General features: G+C 42.7%; 1 protein-coding gene across 1 annotated transcript; it reads left to right on the forward strand.

Annotated features, from left to right (window-relative positions):
- Window positions 1-832: 832 nt before the first annotated feature.
- On the forward strand, window positions 833-17,841 carry LSMEM1 (leucine rich single-pass membrane protein 1). Its single transcript, XM_083699547.1, is given in 5 exon segments — window positions 833-1,178; window positions 6,091-6,219; window positions 11,262-11,295; window positions 11,297-11,406; window positions 13,218-17,841. Coding segments are annotated over 4 exon segments (447 nt in total). The 5' UTR covers window positions 833-1,178; window positions 6,091-6,095; the 3' UTR covers window positions 13,397-17,841.
- The last annotated feature ends 897 nt before the right edge of the window (window positions 17,842-18,738 follow it).

The following is an 18,738-nucleotide window of genomic DNA, read 5'->3' on the forward strand; positions in this document are numbered from 1 at the left end:
ATTGACTACTGGCAACTGGCCGGTACTCCATTTATTTTAAATAGTTGAGACACTTTCCTATTAAAAGTGTCCAAAGTGTCAATTAAACAACCAGAACTTTGTAATGCTAAATCTATTTTTTAAACAAGTAAAAAGAAAAAAGAAAAAAGAGCAAACGTAGTAGATTGAGTAATTTTTGTCCTGCTAACTGGAGGAAAGCTGATATAACATCGTTGAGCAAGTTCTCAGTCTGTTTTGGTGAGTTTGTTTTATGTTTTAATAATACTGATTTTTTTTATTTTAAAAAATACTTAATATTCTTAATTGTTGTAAGCCAGAGGGCATCTGCACAGTCCCCTCCCTCCACTGAAATTCGACGTAAAGGAAGCATTCTATTGTAGTCAACAGTATAGGTTGTGACATGCACTTGTAGTTGTGTGTCTTTGGCACCAGGCACAGTTTCTGCAGTCTGCAAATTTGCCCACTGGCCCAAAAAGGTTAGCAACCCCTCTATGTAAGCTGGGGTTTTTTTTGTTCAGAAAAGCATCCTATAAATATTTTAGAATACTAAATAAATAAAGAAGACTTAAGATCAATGCGACAGCAGACAAGGAAACCAGTGGAGAGGTGCAGGACCATAATTCAGTTAAAAGCCTTGGCTATGTTGAATGGGTTTTGTCTACCATAACAATGAGTCTCCTGCCTCAGTCTACCCAGGAGGGTATGGTGCCACTAGATGAGAAAACCAGCTGTATCAGCTTCAACTCTTGAGGCGTTCAGTTCTCTCCAATGGATAGTGAATACATACTTGTTTGCAACTTTTATATACCGGAGAACAACATTGCACATCATCAGCATATTTTATTGACGTGGTGGGTTCATATCTATTCATGAATGTTATAAACTTTACCCTGTCTATATATTTTTCTCTCTATAAGTGTGTTTAAAAATTATACTGTCTTCTAACGAAGTATTTGAAACCTGACAACTTGGCTCAAATGAATACTAAATATAGATGGAAAGCACACTGTGTTTCAGAGCTAAGCTTGTGAGTTTAATTGAGACACTCCAATGGCGTTCCAAAGGACAAGAGGAATAGCATACAGTATGTTTTCTACTTGAACAAAATACCAGAATTCTGAAATGATTTAGAATTAGACTCTGGAGAATTATTCTGAATTCTGGACATGGTTAAAGATGTAAGTAACCTTCAGTTTTTATGGTTTTAAATCTGCTAATATTTATTCTTTGGTTAGTTGGATTTATTTTCAGATCTTTGGTTAACTGCAGTTACCTTTTCTGCTAACTTCTCTCTTCATCCTGAATAAATTAAACGGGGGGGGGGGGGGGACAAGTGATGAGTCAAAGACCAAATCAATACTGACACCAACTCACTCAAATGCACGAAAGGTTATAGTTACCGTGTTAAGAGCGGCTGAGTTTTGAGTGCTCATGCTGTTAGCTTCTGCTTCCAGCCACACTCAAGGGAAAGAAAACACAAATCACATGCAACTTCTTGGTTTTAATTTTTCATTAGACTTAAGTGCATAGCAGGACAGCTGGCTTTTTCAAACTATACTTAAAACCAGTCAGTCAAAGCAAATTATATTGACTAGAGCAGAGTTAATTAGAGGACTCTTCCATAGTTCTTGCTTGTTGATACTCTTAACAGGAAATGTTGAAGAAAACATCTCCCTCAGGGATTTCAAAAAACGCTATGAATACTGGAGGTGAACCTTTAGAATTCTGTGCAACTTGGGTTAAAGCACTGTGTCTGGTCCTTTGTTGAGGGAAACAAAAAATAGAAATAATGAATCATTATATGGCTGTGTTTGATATGGCTCCCTTCCCTGTGTCAGTTTCCCATGGGAGCAATAATCCCTCCGTCCTGAACTCAGTGTTGCATATATAACATATTTTCGATCAGAATGGGCCTGTTCGTTGCAACCAGAGCTTTCCTTGCAATCCTCACTAGTTCAGAAAAGTTCTGCAAATCTTATTTTTTATCACTAATCAGTATTTTTTCCTCCATCTCTTTACAAAGGGGAACCTTTTGCTTAGCTTCCTTGTATTTGAATATATAATACCCTGACGCTCGGTTCTAAGAGAGATTGACAGCAAATAAGCATGCAGAATGGTACAGGCACATGTGATGAAAGCTGATGCAGCTGTCAGGAATTTCATCTTTGTGCCTCAGGATTGGCTGTTAGTACTGTTAGGATGCGGGTGGCGCTGCGGGTGCCTAGGACTTGCAGATCAGAAGGTCGGTGGTTCAAATCCCCGCGATGGGGTGAGCTCCCATTGCTCGGTCCCTGCTCCTGCTAACCTAGCAGTTCGAAAGCACGTCAAAGTGCAAGTAGATAAATAGGTACCGCTCCGGCGGGAAGGTAAATGGCGTTTCCGTGTGCTGCTCTGGTTCGCCAGAAGCGGCTTAGTCATGCTGGCCACATGACCCGGAAGCTGTACGCTGGCTCCCTCGACCAATAAAGTGAGATGAGCGCCGCAACCCCAGAGTCGGCCATGACTGGACCTAATGGTCAGGGGTCCCTTTACCTTTACCTTTACAGAGCCAACCAGCTCATTTCAACACTGCAATGCTATGCATAAGAGATGAAGTATGAGTAAGAGATAACATAAGATGAGTCTGCTAGATCAGGCAAATGGTTCAGCATCTAGCCCAGTATCCTGTTCTCACGGTGGCCAACCGGATACCTGGACATGAGTGCAATAGTATTCTGGTCACCTGCCCAGTTTCCCAGAAACTGATACTCAGATGCATGAGGTCTCTGACAGTGGAGGTCATGGCGACTAGCCCTTGATAACTTTGTCTGCCACAAATTTGTCTAATCCTCTATTTAAACCCATCAACGTTTGAGGTCATCACTGCTTCCTGTGGGAGCAAGCGCCAACATGCTGCATGAAAAAGTTATGTTATCCTACAGACGTTCTACCCACCACTGAGCTTATATATGGCAGTTCAAATGTACACCAGTGGTACAGTGGAACTTTCTGATGTGCAAACTTTCTTCATGACAGCCCCTACGGCCACATCTCCATAGTCATGTCCATTCTAAAACTATTATACAATGGGAGATGGGGGAATTAACCAACCTGTTATGGCTGTAATACCAAGCCAGCTTTCCCCCACTTTGCTTGAGATTCATAAGACGAACCTGTAGGAGCAGTCCAATGGCCCATCTAGTCCAGTATTTTCTTCTGACAGTGGTCAACTAGATGCCTATAGGAAGGCAGCATGCTGGAGTTGAATTCAAAAGCACTTTCCCCAATTGTGACTCACAGCCAGGGCTGCCCCACCCATGAGACAAGGCCTTGGGCGGCAGAATCCACAGGGGCAGCAGATCCCAATGTGGATCTTTATTACCCCCTTGTTCCCAATGTAGAGCTTCATGCTCCTCTTCTTCCCTAGCAGGGAGGAGGATGCTATTTTGTGGTTTGCCTCAAAGGTCCAAATGTCTTGGGCTGGCCTTGTTCACAGCAACTGGCATTCAGAGGCTTGCTGCCTCCAACAGTGTAAATAGGACATCTCGCCTGATGGAGAGTTCTGGTGGACTCAGTAGCTTGGCGTATGACATTTTGGTTGGTCATAATTAATGGATTTTGGACTTTTCCAAATTTAATTTAATTTAAGCCTTAGTCCTGCCAATGGAACATATTTCTTCCTCTATTTCCACTGAGAAAGGCTTATTTATTTGGCATACGGAAGACGGGCAAATAGAGACCCAGGAAATGCCGTCGCCAATCCTGTAGGAAAATAAGTCGTGGGGCTGCTCACTCCTGCTCCAACACCTCACTTAGGTAGACTGAGGTACGGTGATAGATTTCAGCAGTATAAGTGAATACAGTGGTACCTTGGGTTAAGAACCTAATTCGTTCTGGAGGTCTGTTCTTATCCTGAAACTGTTCTTAACCTGAGGTACCACTTTAGCTAATGAGGCCTCCCGCTGTTGCCGTGCCGCTGCAGCATGATTTCTGTTCTCATCCTGAAGCAAAGTTCATAACCTGAGTTTTGGGTTAGTGGAGTCTGTAACCTGAAGCGTCTGTAACCTGAAGTGTCTGTAACCCGAGGTACCACTGTAATACTTCCACGTTGCTAAGAAGCAGTCTAATTTTTCAGTTTGAGATAAAAACATAAGGGCCCTTTACAGTCAATACTGAAGAAAAGATGACTCAGGAGACTTGTGGCACAGAAACCAAGGCACAGGGAAGAAAGTTGGCCAGATATTTTTTATGTCATTCAGCTTGTCCTTGGTGAACTGCCAAAAGGGTAAAAGGTGAAGCCGAGCAGACGTTTGTGCACTGCATCAGAACAAGTTGGAAACAAGAAACCTCTCGCAATGTTTGAGAACTTCCTTTGCAGCAGCCCTTTAGCCAGATTTCCTTATTGAGTGGGATGACCACATTTCTGGGTGCAGCATTTTTTGTGGGGTGGGGAAGCACATGGCCCCAGCCAATTTCCCGCTCTACTTACTTGTGGGAGAGGATGTGGGAAGGCCAGGAGGAGGGAAAGGTAGTGACCTTTCCCCTTACTCCTTCTCTTCCATGCAGAGTAAAATTCATATTTACATAAAATTCATATTTACATAGCCCATTATGTAGGTTAACAGAAAATTTAGTTTGAGCACCAGGCATTAAATGACTGCCATATTTTTTTGCTTTATAAGAAAAAGGGATGTTAATGATACAGTGAACAAGGTGAAACTGAAAGGTATAAAACAAACAAAATAATCTTTGCAAAGTTAAAGATTTGTGTGGAGTTTGTTTTTTCAAAATTTCAATCTAATCTTGTTCCTGACCTTCAGATTTTCCTTCCTGTTAACTGGATGTTATATAAAGTACTAACTAAAACAACTGGAAACTAATTGTGGAATGCAAATGGATTTTTAAAAAACTGGTTGCTGCATTCATTTTTCTGCCCAGAAACCCAGAAAAAGTCTCATACTGAGCTTCACACATTGGGGAAAATCAGAAATAAGGCCTGAGCAACCAGTCAGTTAACTGTAAAGTGTACACAGCCATGTTTTTATTCCTCTAAGGCTGTTTCATTCTTTGCCATCAGGTACGCAAGAAAAAGAAGAGAAAATAGCCACTCTGATTGTGATTACAGTGGTACCTCGTGTTAAGTACTTAATTCATTCCGGAGGTCCGTACTTAACCTGAAACTGTTCTTTACCTGAAGCACTACTTTAGCTAATGGGGCCTCCTGCTGCTGCTGCACCACCGGAGCACAATTTCTGTTCTCATCCCGAAGCAAAGTTCTTAACTTGAAGCACTATTACAGGGCTACTCTGCACCCTTCAGTATTTTCCTCCGTTTCTGCTGTTAGTTTACATGTTTTCTCCTTCATTCCACAATTCTTCAGATGAGGCCTGTGAGACTTCTCATGTCTCCCCATTAGCTGCCCCATGAATGGGGGGGAAGGCGCCTGTGTCAGCTACCACTGCCATGATCGCTCACAGAGAGAAGTTCTTGGCACCTCTCCTTTGTTCAGAGTGGCGGGGAAGATCCTAGCAAAAGTGTAAGCATGTGTGTTCCAAGTAGGAGAAGCTGAGTCACCACAAACAGGAGCTGAGCAGGAAAAGCAAACAGTGCCTTGTGCATTCTGGATTTTTGAGGGCATATTTACTGAGCAGGTGACATAGGAGGTACTGAACTCCATACCAGCAGCCATCAAGGTCATACGGAAAACCTTGGTGAAAAGTTAGCTTTCTTTTTGGAGGTTGCCATCATAGGTGTTTGCTGCCTAGAAGAGCAAATATATTGATTAGAGACATGTTGCCAAGTTTCATTAAAAAAAGAAGAAGCCAGCATGGTGTAGTGGTTAAGAGTGGTGGACTCGTAATCTGGTGAACCGGGTTCGCTTCCCTGCTCCTCCATATGCAGCTGCTGGGTGACCTTGGGCTAGTCACACTTCTCTGAAATCTCTCAGCCTCACTCACCTCACAGAATGTTTGTTGTGGGGGAGGAAGGGAAAAGAGATTGTTAGCCGCTCTGAGACTCCTTAGGGTAGTGATAAAGCGGGATATCAAGTCCAAACTCTGTTTCTTCTTCTTCTTCTTCTTCTACTACTACTACTACTACTACTACTACTAGGTGTGATGGAGAGTTCTTCCGTGGAAAGTGACTTGCAAAACTTTCATAAAGAAAGGAAGCTTTATGCAGTTGATTCTTTGAACAACTTAAATGAACAAAATCTTTGTGCAGATCGATATCGGCACGCCGGTATGTATCCTGCAGACCATTTGTCAACCACTTTTCAGGATATCAGATTAACGCTACTCGTTTTGTGGCTTATTTGTCTAGATAAATGTGTTCTCAGGGTGGTTTAGTAAGAAGGGACTAGGTGTTAACTGTGCATCTAAACCATGGGTAGTCAATGTAGACTCCAACTTGAGTCAGCACCTTGCAAGGTTAAATTAACAAGTTGGCATTCACAATAGGTTGACAGCGTGCTTTGTGTGAGAGACGTAGCTTAAATCTATCTGTCTTCTCTGCACATCTTAAAGATAATAGTTCAAAATATATAACTATAGGTTCATTTACACAACTGTGCAAAACTATGTTTTTCTTTGAAGATGGGCCTTAGTGGTGATAAATATATTTTCTTCCGAAGACTGAATTTTGGCAGCTGCCATTTGTCGTGCCAAAGTGCTCCAGGGGTAATAAAAACTGCAGCGGCCAAAAAAATCTGTTCTGCAGAACAGTTAAAGAACAGTACAGAGACTCTGTCTTCTGTTTCCTTTGATTTTTCTGCTATATGATAATATCACTGATTTATGAATAAACACTGAACTGGTAGTGATTGCATTCTACTAAGCTGCTTTGAGTCGCTCTGAAAATAAAACAGGGTGTGTTTTTTTATAAATAGAACAATATGCTGAGGCTGTTAAAAAATTGTTAATTGCCTACTTGTTCACTGCTTTTCAGGCTATGAACAATGTGCTTCGTCCATTAGCTGCTTTCAATGTGTACCTCTTTCTTTCTCTAGAACTTTTTAGCTGCCATATATTTCCCCGCTGAATTAATTGGCTGCATGCGCAGCACAATCCCATGCATGTTCCCAGAGAAGTCAGTCCCACTGTGCTTGCTTCCAAATCAATACATTTAGGACTGCCTTAAAACGCCATATATACTTATTTGATAGATCTTATATTTCACCATTCTTCCCAGATTATCCTCCATCCAGACACTGACCAGACCCAGATCTGCTTAGCTTCATCGAGTTGGCTATGTCCTTTGTCTTCAGAATGTGCCCTTAACCAGCTTGTCAGAAGGCTATGAGATTTTCATTTTGTCTGGTTGTTCTATTTCGATCTGAATCATTTGACTCTAAACTTCATTATTTCAGAGATGGGGAGCCTGTGGCACCTCCAGAGTGAATTAATTAATCTTTATTTGCGTCAGCCATTGACCATAGCAATAAAACAACAACGCTAAATACAAAGAATAGAAATAAAAAGTCAATTATATAAAATACATTTTAGGGTTTTGTATGGCCCTCCAGATATTGTTAGACTTCAGCTCCCATCATCTCTTACCATTGGCCTGACTGGGTGGAACTGATGAGAGTTGAAGTCCAACTGCATCTGAAGGGCCACTGCTTCCCTCTCCTTGTTTTGAAGAGGAGGAAATGCAACCCTTTCTGGGATCATCATTTCTTCAGCAGGGGTTCAGTTGACCATAATATTCTCTTGACAAGACAGATAAGTTTCCCCGCTCCATATAGCCACATCCCATAATCATTTTTCAGTTGCTCCACCCTAATTTTATTCTCATGTGTATTTGTCTCTACTGTACACATGGTAACAAATGTTATTTTTAGCTCTCTGTGCTCAACTTCCTTGCAGTGTTCTGAAAGTTCTTTGGAAGTTATTGTCTCTTGGCAGCATTCCACATTTTGATGCTGGAACAGATACAGAATCCTGTGGCTTGTCCTTAACTTAGAAAGCATGCCTATATACAATTTGTCTGAAAGTTCTCGGTAAAATGTGTGCTGTAGAATGGTATGTTTCTGATCAAATGGACAGTCCCTCAGTGTGGTGCCCTTTGCCAGCCTGCATGTGATGGCCTGGGATTTGGACTCGGAGGCTGAACCTGAGGAATCCCAGCCTGCACAGGAGTCCCCGCCTCCAGAACCAGCTGAGCCAGGGCTGGAACTTGAGCCTGTAGGGTCCTCACCTGTGCTGGATCCTCAGGTGCAGGCACCAGCTGAATCTGCTCTGGCTCCTGAGATGATGGAGGACCCATTGCCTGCAGGTGCTCCACTCTCAGCCCCGTCAGAGGAAGCTGAGGTTGCCTCTGGATCTGGTAATCCTCCAGCCTCTCCTGAGCTGCAGAGGTTCAGGGCAGAGAGGCAGAGGGAACTAAGTTCCCACAGGAGGAGTGCTCACCTCCAGACCAGGAGAGGCGAGTCACCTGTGGACCGGGGCCGCCCTATGCCTTGGGGTAGATAAAAGCCAGCCAGCCCAGTCCCAGGTTGCGGGAGCAGCATTGTTGGTAGCCTGTTCCTGCCTGCACCCTGTCCTGCTCTTCTGCCAGAGTTCTTGACCTCACCCAACTCCCTGCCTTGGACCCCGCTTCAGCTTTGACGGACAGCCTCCATACCATGACCTCAGACTGGACTCGGACCTCACTGCACAGTTAGCCTTTGGGACCAGCACACTGCAGGTTTTCTCTCTAGGTTGCATCACAACCAACTCTGCCCTCCAAACACAGGCTTTGTCCTTCTAACTCTCTAAGAGCTGAAGGAGGGGCCCCACTCATTTTTCATCTGGCACAGAGCCCCCTTTCCTTTATTGTCTTAATGGCCCATTGCCTTTCTTTTGTTCCCGGCTGTTATCTCACTAGAAAGCCAGCTTGGCTTGATTAGCTTTTAACACTTGCTAGGATTATACAGGTACCACACCCAGAAACTCATAACAATATTATAAAACATGAGAGAGAGAGGGGTGTGTGTTTCCTGATAACCTATATTATGTGGTGCCGCTCAGCACTGCTAAGGGTTACTATGGGCTTCCAGTATGGTGAATTCATCTTAGCACTAGAGTTTGCAGATCAATGCAGGCATTGAGTTTTTAAAGGACTGCTTCTCAGAGCCATTTGTTTTCCCTTCTTTTGACTTCAGTGGGCTGCTCTCCAGTATGCGGTTTGGGAATGCAGCCTTGGAGATGTGTGCTCTTGCCCTCTAACATTCAGACAGATGCCCTCTTTATGGCTGTCAGCTGTTTTTATGAAGGAATCTGTGATCAGCTTTCTAAATTGCAAACATCCTTAGTCCAAAGTGGCATACACTGCTTTCTTCCTCTTCATTTTTATTCTCACAACATTCCTATGAGGCTAAAAGACAGTGACTGGCCGCAGGTCACCCAGTGAGCTTCATGGCTGAGCAGGGATTTGAACCCTGATCTCCCAAATCTTAGTCCAGCATGCTAACCACTATACCACATTGGCTCCCCCCCCCCCATATTTATGTGCTGAAATGCATTATCAGGGGCTCATTTATAATATTGGGGCGCAACATGGGAGATACATAATGCAGCAAGCCTGGAAGCATTTTAAATGAGCTTCTGAAATAGGTGCCTTCAGTTTAGCCTGGGTAGAGAAGCAAGGCCGCATTTCTATTTTGGCCAAGAACACAGCAGCTTGGCAGGGTTTCTTGCTCACGGATGGTTTTCAATACTTTAATCTAAATTCTCTTGGCCAGCTCACTTTCTAAGGACTGCCCATTAAGCAGAGCGGACAAGAGACATTTGTTAAAGATAGCTTACTGTGTTTGAAAGCCCACCCTAAGGGTATTCCACATTTCATTCCTGTGACTGGGAAGCTGCCACTATCGTGATGGAACTCAATAAACTTAACACATAATAGGTTTGTTATGAAATGGAGGAAATGGGGGAAAGAGGGGGACAACGATTAAAAGGCTGCAAACTTTGGTTTCTCCTCAGGCAGGAAGATTTGTGTTAGAAAAATTAGACTTGCTCTCAAAATTTGTCCAGTATAGCCAACTCTTCAAGTAGGGATTTATGCTAGTCCACTCTGTTGATTCGCTGAGGGCTTTCTGTGACAGATACTTTAAAAATGGTTCTGTTCATGCCTGGCAGAGAAGAACCAGGACAGTTGTGGGGAAACTTTGACCCGCCGGTTTAGCTTCCATGCCTAGCCATGTTTGCTGGGGCTGATGGGAATTGTAGTTCAGTAACAACTGGAAGGTCAAAGGTTCCCCACACCTGTCCTAGGAGGTTGTTAAAAGTCAGCTACTTATTATGTCATCACAATTTTCTCTGTGCCTCACGTCCAGTCAAGAGTGAACCAAGAAGTCAGAGTCAAAGGAAGGCAGAAGAAAACACAGCAAAGTCAGAAATTTGTTGTTGCTCAGGCAACGACCCCAAACAAGCAGCCTCTTATAGCCTTTCCTGTCCAGTGGCCAACCTGGAATCAATCCAGGGTCAGAATTGCTCCTCACATGGGCAACCGCAGGTGGAAGACATCTTGCACTTTCTACTATATTGCCCACTATACACTAGACCCAGGAGGCAACTTCTTACCTGACCGTACAGGAAAGATGTCTCTCCCTAGCAGAGAAGGTCCTATGGCTTCTTAGCAATGTAAATGCTTCAGTGACTCATAAAGTCACCCTTTTTGCTTTGGCGGCCAAAAAGATCAGAAAGAAGACTCTGGACCAGGCTTCCTCAAACTCGGCCCTCCAGATGTTTTGAGACTACAATTCCCATCATCCCTGACTACTGGTCCTGCTAGCTAGGGATTATGGGAGTTGTAGGCCAAAAACAACTGGAGGGCCAAGTTTGAGGAAGCATGCTCTGGACAATTTAGCAGTGAATTGTAAGGGAGACACAGAGACCTAAATAGAGACTATTATTTGTGGCACGGCACCCCTTTTGCTTGTATTTATTTTTGATTCAGATTTGTCATGGTCAATGGCTAGTACAAAAAAGTTATTTGGATTGGTTGGCTCCCCACATGGGCCAATCACACACACGGACACATCTGAAGTAACAGTCTATGAGTAAGCATGTGATGCATTTTAAGTCACCTTTTAAGTGAATAATTGCTTATCACGCTGAAATTAAGAGTTTCTTGAATGACATGATGGTGGTGCATTACTTAGCAGGGGGAATACATGGCTCCAGTTCAGAAATTATCAGCATTTCCCATTATTGTCTTCTTAAAACCAGAGCCAACTTGCTATGTTTATTCTCAAAGGCTATTGCATGTTTTCCTCTTAGAATTTTGTCTTTGTTTTACAGCAGTCTGGGAAGAGAACTTACACAGTCCAGTCGAGGTGTTTGACAATTCAAAACAGCATGAGGTGCCAAAGCTGGTTCTTTGTTACATTGATCATTACTTTAATTGTCAGCTTGGCACTAGTTTCTTTTGTAATAATCTTAATAGGTAAGTAAGCATGCCTTAGTTCTTACGATATCGATTGCAAGGGGAGGATAGGATGGAATTTAATGGCCTAGATCAGGGGTCTGCAACCCGCGGCTCCGGAGCCACATGTGGCTCTTTTACACCTTTGCCGCGGCTCCAGGGCGGATACTAGCGAGGGGAGGAGGCGCACTGTGCGCCCCGACACTCCCCACTGTGGCGGGCGCTGTACTGGCTGTGACGTCGCATGGGGGCAGTGTGTGCATTAGTCACGCACCGTCCCGATGTCACCTTCCCGCCCGCCCGCCCGCTACATTGTAAGGGGCATGTACGCTGGTCACTGCATTGTAAGGGGCATGTACGCTGGTCACTGTTTTGAAGGGGAGTGAAGAACACACACACACAAAAAGGTAACTTGTTAATTTAACGTTTGATTTCTATGAGGAGGAGTAATTCTGAGGGGTCAAACAAAGAAATAATTTTTAAAAAGTGACAAAAAAGTTATTTTTATAATGACGAGTATTGCAGCTCCCAGTTTTTTTTTCTTCAGAAACGGGTCGAAGTGGCTCTTTTTGTCTTAAAGGTTGCAGACCCCTGGCCTAGATTCTATATGTTTTGTAGCATGTTCTCATCTTTGATATGTGGCACAATGGATAAATGAATAGATGAATGAATGAACGAACAATGCTCACAGTGGCAATAAAAAAGTATTTTAGTATAAAGCTGTGTGAATAGCTAAGAAGCTGATCTTATGTGAATGGAAATCTAAAACCCACCATCCAGTCAACATTGCCTTGTTTTGCAACTGGCAGGGAGGGAACAGGTGGTTTATATTAAAAGAGACTTGGGTAATGCAATTTGATCTCCCTTCATATGGTGTTTTAGAAATGTTATGTGATTCTCCTGTTCCTCTCCAACCCCCTTCTCTCTCTCCTTTGTACTTTCCTAGGATAGGCATGGGAAAGAATGAGAATGGCAGTATGTGGGCATGTAAATGTGTACAGTTGGTGCGATTTTGGCTGGAAGTTTGTTGGAGGTGGGCTAAATTCTGTACATGAAAAGGGAGGAACTCAGAGGAATTTGGGAATTATGATTGTCACAAATGGTAATACAAAGGCAATGTTTTGAAATTATGAATCACATGATATAATAAAATGTATAATATTGTAGGGGGGGGGTTAAAGTCATTTAAAATGGAGAACTGCTGCTGAAATGTTACTCCAGGAAGGCAGACATGAACACCAAATAAATGCAGAAGAACACGGTCTTTGGCTCAGTGGATCAGGGTTCGTGTGGATGCCAAAAAACTATTAGTCATGATTTTCTGATAAAAATTTATATTTGCTGCTGTCCCCCACTATTAAGTACAGTTAACTTTGCTTGGGACATGGCAAAGTAATAAACGCAGCAGTCTTGTAAAGAGACAGTGTGGTGTAGTGGTTAAGTCACGTAATCTGGGTAACCGGGTTCGCGTCTCTGCTCCTCCACATGCAGCTGCTGGGTGACCTTGGGCCAGTCACACTTCTTTGAAGTCTCTCAGCCCCACTCACCTCACAGAGTGTTTGTTGTGGGGGAGGAAGGGAAAGGAGAATGTTAGCCGCTTTGAGACTCCTTAAAGGGAGTGAAAGGCGGGATATGAAATCCAAACTACTACTACTACTACTACTACTACTACTACTCTTCTTCTTCTTCTTCTTCTTCTGCTTCTTCTTCTTCTTCTTCTTCTTCTTCTTCTTCTTCTTCTTCTTCTTCTTCTTCTTCAATTCCCTGTATTATGAACCATATTCAATCTGACAATCTGAGTGCTGGTTTAAACATTGCCTTTTCTTCCATAGTTCACACTGGAGACAAGATGGATGAAGTGTCAAGAAAAATAGTGCTAGAAAAGAAGAGCATTGATGACCTTAAGGAATTAAACGACATGATTTTGCAATACCTTAATCAGACAGAATGGATGGGGAGTATAGGAAACTTCAGCACAAAGCAAGCAAGGGAACCAGGTCCAGGCTATTGACTAAGGGAATCCTGAGCAGCTGGAAGGATCAGGAGAGTGTGCCATTTTTGCGATAAAATCCACTCTCAGTATACTTACCTAATTCCTGACATCTGTGCAACAAAGCTTTTTATCAATCATTCTGTAGGCTCCATAACCCTTAATAGTGAACTTTAAAAAGCCTGCTAAGCATTTGTTTCTAGAACTATGGTGCATAGGTTTTGCTCATTCCTTTGGTTATTTATATGGATGAACTTAGTTAAAATACGTCTGATTTTGAGGTGATGCCTCTAGATCCCACACCTACAGACACTTGCAGATGGCGCAACATCCTGTATTGTGGTTCCCGTTTCTTGTTCAGTATAAACATAAAAATTAGCATCTGCTTTCTCTAAAGTTGCATATGTTTATAGTGGCACATCATAAAGTGTCTGCTTTGTCTTGTGTTATAAAATTTGCAAGTGAAGGTAGATGGGATTTACTCCTTTGCAAAGCACACTTTTTAGGTTATTTTATTATTATACAATTAAGGCAAGCCTTGATTTGCATCAGTGCAAATGTTTGCCTGGTTTCACACACGTGTATACATCACATGCTTTCTCAACACTTTAAGACTCTCAGCCAAATGTGTGAATTGTTTCTGTTGAAAAGCATTGTTTGAGATGACATCTGGTGATATGAAAGTTCTATCTATAGTGATTAATCTGTTCAATGAAGGCTGCTTGATCCCAGACATAGCACCGGGTAGATCCTTTTGAAAGTCCCTCCCAGCTGTTATTGCCCGCTAAATGTGCTACTTTCAGTAAACAGCATTTGGGAGTAAAAAAAAATGGCAGGAAACAATTGCATATCCCAATGAAGTGTAGGTGGGTTCCCACGAGGCAAGACACAGTGATAACAGCAAGAACCTTTATTGAACTACATAACCGGGAAACAGAGGCAAAACAACTGCTTATATACATTTCTGAAAACTTGGGCCACTCCCACTCCTAACGAGATTGGGTGTCTAAACTCCCAAGCTGTGAATCCTGACTCAGAGTTCAAGGGCCAATGGCAGAGGCCCAAATCCTGAAATGTTCTGTGATTGGACATCATGTATCAAATCAGAACACAGGAGCTCAGAATCCTTAGTCCAGACTCAAGCTCAAGTCAATACAGACCACTGAATACGTAACAGTCCCCATTCTGGGTTCAGAACACATTCCAGATTGAAGTCCTGTGCTGCTTTTTCTTCATAATGAAAGCATTCTTTTATTTTATAAAAATTGTGTTTATTGTAACATGTAGCTTGGCCCTCATTGACACTATTAACTCTTTTTGTGCATGGTTCTTGCTGTAGTAATTTTCCAGAAACACAGAAGTGTTCTTCTTGTGTGTATTTGCTTTTTATGTTTGCATGCCAGCAATCAGGGACTGCCCTGGCTGCACCACAGGTATACTAACACCACACAAAATGAGTGACAACCAGACATGTATATGGGGAATATCTCCATGGATTAGAGGTTTACCTGCCATGCTCACATCTTGTATAACTAGGATTTAACTAAAGCACCAGGAAAATGCAATCCCAAAGAAAGCAAAAGTCATTGACAGATGGTACCGAATGAAATACAGTATTTCTGAAATCGTGACAACTCAACGTTGTAAAAATCAGGTGCTTAGCTAAGAGTCCAGCTCTGGCATGATTACAGTTAGTGCTTCCTGCCAAAAGGGGAGGAAAAACATCCAAGCGGTTTACAGTTTGAGCTTTATAACAAAGGATTCACATACAGAGATGAATCATAAACAACTACATTTGCTTATCAGAACCAGCTCCAGTGTTTTCAGTTCAGGAATGGATTTATATAACTGCATTTCCTGACTATTTGCTGTCTTCTAGACTGGTTTGCCACTGTTTGCAATGCACTTCACGATGCACTGATTTAAAGTCCTGAATAGCAATGAGCTTGTTCCAAAGGAATGAGACTCACATCCATGCAGCCCATTTATAATTCCGAAGAACGAGCAATGTTGCAGATGAGTGGAAAGGCACATTCAACATTTATCAATAATTACGGTTTCTTTTGTTTCCCAACTGTATCCCCTCCTTAGCAACCCTTCACTCCACTTTTATCCAGGCTGAGGAATACAGTATAGCTTACCTGCAAAGTGACAAGGCACCATTAATAAGCTTAAAGCAGAAAACACTGAATCAGCTGAAGTTTGGGATTATGCCGAAAAGAGAGCAAATTACATCACATAACCACTGCACTGAAGGACCAAAATGAATCCGAAGGTCATCTTGTCCAATTTCCTACAGTAAGAATTTTCATATTGTTACAAGCTCTCTATCCTTGTTAAAGTGGGGATAAATGGTTTCTGGGGCAGAACTACAGGAGTTCATTTTCTTGGGATGAAATAATGCTCTGGAGATTTATGGTATCTTTTAAACATTTGCGTCATGTGAACAGAGCATACTGGCAGCAAATAAGTGCTCTTTCAGCAAGTAGCAGCACCACTGATGTGGCATCAGATTGTCCCCAGGAAGCAAAACATGTTGTGCAACTTGCCTGTAGGCTGTATCCCCAGATCTGGCTAACGTGAGCTAGAAACTCTTATCCCTTTTCCTTGTGCTTCTTTATGACAATTGAAACTGCAAACTTCTCCCTCCCACCCAGCCTCTTTGCTCCCTTTCCTCAGTTCCGATGGGTATGTCATTTCAAAAGCTGGAGAGCAATACCCATCTATCAGGAGATTTTCTTTGATCTTTAGCGCCCACTGTTGAAAAACCAACCGATACATCCTGTATGTAACAATCAACTCTACAAAGAGCAGCCGACTATTAGCTGTAAAAAATAGCCATCTAGAGAACAGCACATATAATCTGCAGTATAGCGTGCCATAAAAGAAAGAACAGGACCCCAGCCTAAAAATATTTATGTGCATTGATGGGTGTGGGCAAGAATATCTGCTGCTGAACAGATTGTCAATGCTTCAAGGGCTGTCAGTTCAGATAGTAATATAAAATTATTATTATTATTATTATTATTATTATTATTATTATTATTTATACCCCGCCCATCTGGCTGGGTTTCCCCAGCCACTCTGGGCGGCTTCCAACAAAAGATTAAAATACAATAGTCTGTTAAACTTTAAAAGCTTCCCTAAACAGAGCTGCCTTCAGATGTCTTCTAAAAGTCTGGTAGGTGTTTTTCTCTTTGACATCTGGTGGGAGGGTATTCCACAGGGCGGGTGCCACTACCAAGAAGGCCCTCTGCCTGGTTCCCTGTAACTTGGCTTCTCGAAGCGAGGGAACCGCCAGAAGGTCCTCGGCGCTGTACCTCAGTGTCCAGGTAGAACGATGGGGGTGGAGACGCTCCTTCAGGTACTATATAACTGTTGCAAAGAACACCAAACACATTCACCAGAGAGCTGGATGTTTCTCTTTTCTCCCTGCAGCATGCTTTTACATGGGCAGAATCCGATCCAGAAAAGCAATTTGTAAATATAAGTTAATGAATACCTTGCCAAGTTGAGATGCAGGACTGAGCAAATACAGGGCCACTGATAGGGTATGTAAAAGCAATCTTAATAGTTCAAGCAAATAAGTTATGCTACAAGTTAATCCTGCCGCTGAAACAATGACAGGATTACTTATTGGCAGTTTAAGTGTGTGGCATAATCATGCCCGTAAATGCCTAAATAATGCTGTTTTTGCATCATGGGGTGCTGTTGGGAATTATGATGTACTTCATTTGCTTTCCCTCGCCCCAGGAAACTCTGAGCACTGAAGTTTTGATTTGGGCCTTTGTTCCAAGTATACTCAGAAAAATATGCTGAACATACCGTCCCACCAATCAGGCAGGTTGAGGCAGCTGCCTCGGGTGGCAAAATTCCAAGGGGTGGCACCACAAGGGTGCTCAGCCCACCTCTGCCACCGCCAAAGAAGTGAAAAGCGGTGGCGGCTTCTGGTAAGATATCATGAAATATCACAGTTCTCATGAGAGCTTGCCACCGTTTCTCCTTACTTATCTGGCGCTGCCATGGGTGTCACCCACCCCCTTGTACTGCCACCACCAAAGAAGTAAGGAAAAGCTGTTGTGGCTTCTGGCAAGACCTTACAGACCTTTTGCGGGAACCTGGAAGCCACACACCTGTGACCCCGGCAAGCAAGACTTCAGTAAGTGGGTGGCAAGAGATGGTGGCGGGGAAGGGAAAGTACCTTGTTTTGCCTCTAGTGACAAAATGGGACAGGCCATCCATTTTAAAAAGCCTAACATTGTACCGTAAGCGTTTTGAGGTCAACTTGGTGTTTGAAGGTTGTGAATGTCCTGTATCTAGTTTCTGTTAAAAGCAAAACCCCTATGCAAAGTTGTTGTTTTTTCTGGTGGCAAACTGTCCTGTAATGTGAGGCAATATTGCTGAATATATTGTATTGTGCACTATTAAGGGAAGAAGGACCCCTGGTGGTCATGAGTTATTTAAAAGCAAGGACACAAACATTTAGGACGTTTTCACATGTGATTTTATTTATTTATTAAATTGAGATGCATGGTTTATAAATGTTAACACTGGGTGGAATCCATGGAGTTACTTCAGGCATATAAAGAAGCTTGGCAATGCCCAATGGAACTGTATTTTTTTCTCTTTTGCTTGTGTAAAAAAAAATTGAACAGCAGGCTGCTTTGCCATATAAGCAGCAGCTTTTGACTATACCCTGTTTCAAAACCAAATTGTTATGTTGTGTTTGTTGCTGGTTGCTTTTCAAGAAGAAGACCAGGTGCCCCTTCAGTGTCTGAAACTAATTGCACAGTTGGATTGTTTTTATCCAGCTTTAGTAAATAGGATACAGAATACAGCCATATTCAAGCCTTCAATTGTATGCACTTATGCTAGGGAGTAAATTCTATTGGATTCAGACTTATTTCTGGGTGAACATGCATGGGATTGCATTGTACAAAATGAAGAGCATGCATGCTGCTTTTCTTACTAAAATGCGTGTAAGCAAGTAATATAAGCAGCAATTTCAAAATCTACTGCTTATTTTACTTTTGTTTTGTCTCACGTGTTGTTTCATGTTTTAACGTTTTAAGTAGTTAGCCACCATGGGAATACTTTGTATCGAAGTATATCAATCTATGAAAAAAATAAACAGAAAATAAATGCCTCTCAGTGCCATATATTTTGAAGGGTAAAAGTAGCAATTTATGCACATGTATGCCCAGTATTCGGGACACAGGTGGCGCTGTGGGTTAAAGCCTCAGCGCCTAGGACTTGCCGATCGAAAGGTCGGCGGTTCGAATCCCTGCGGCGGGGTGCGCTCCCGCTGCTCGGTCCCAGCGCCTGCCAACCTAGCAGTTCGAAAGCACCTCCGGGTGCAAGTA

Source organism: Podarcis gaigeae (genome assembly GCF_964106915.1).
Source record: "Podarcis gaigeae genome assembly, chromosome: 10".
NCBI classification, from domain to species: domain Eukaryota; kingdom Metazoa; phylum Chordata; class Lepidosauria; order Squamata; family Lacertidae; genus Podarcis; species Podarcis gaigeae.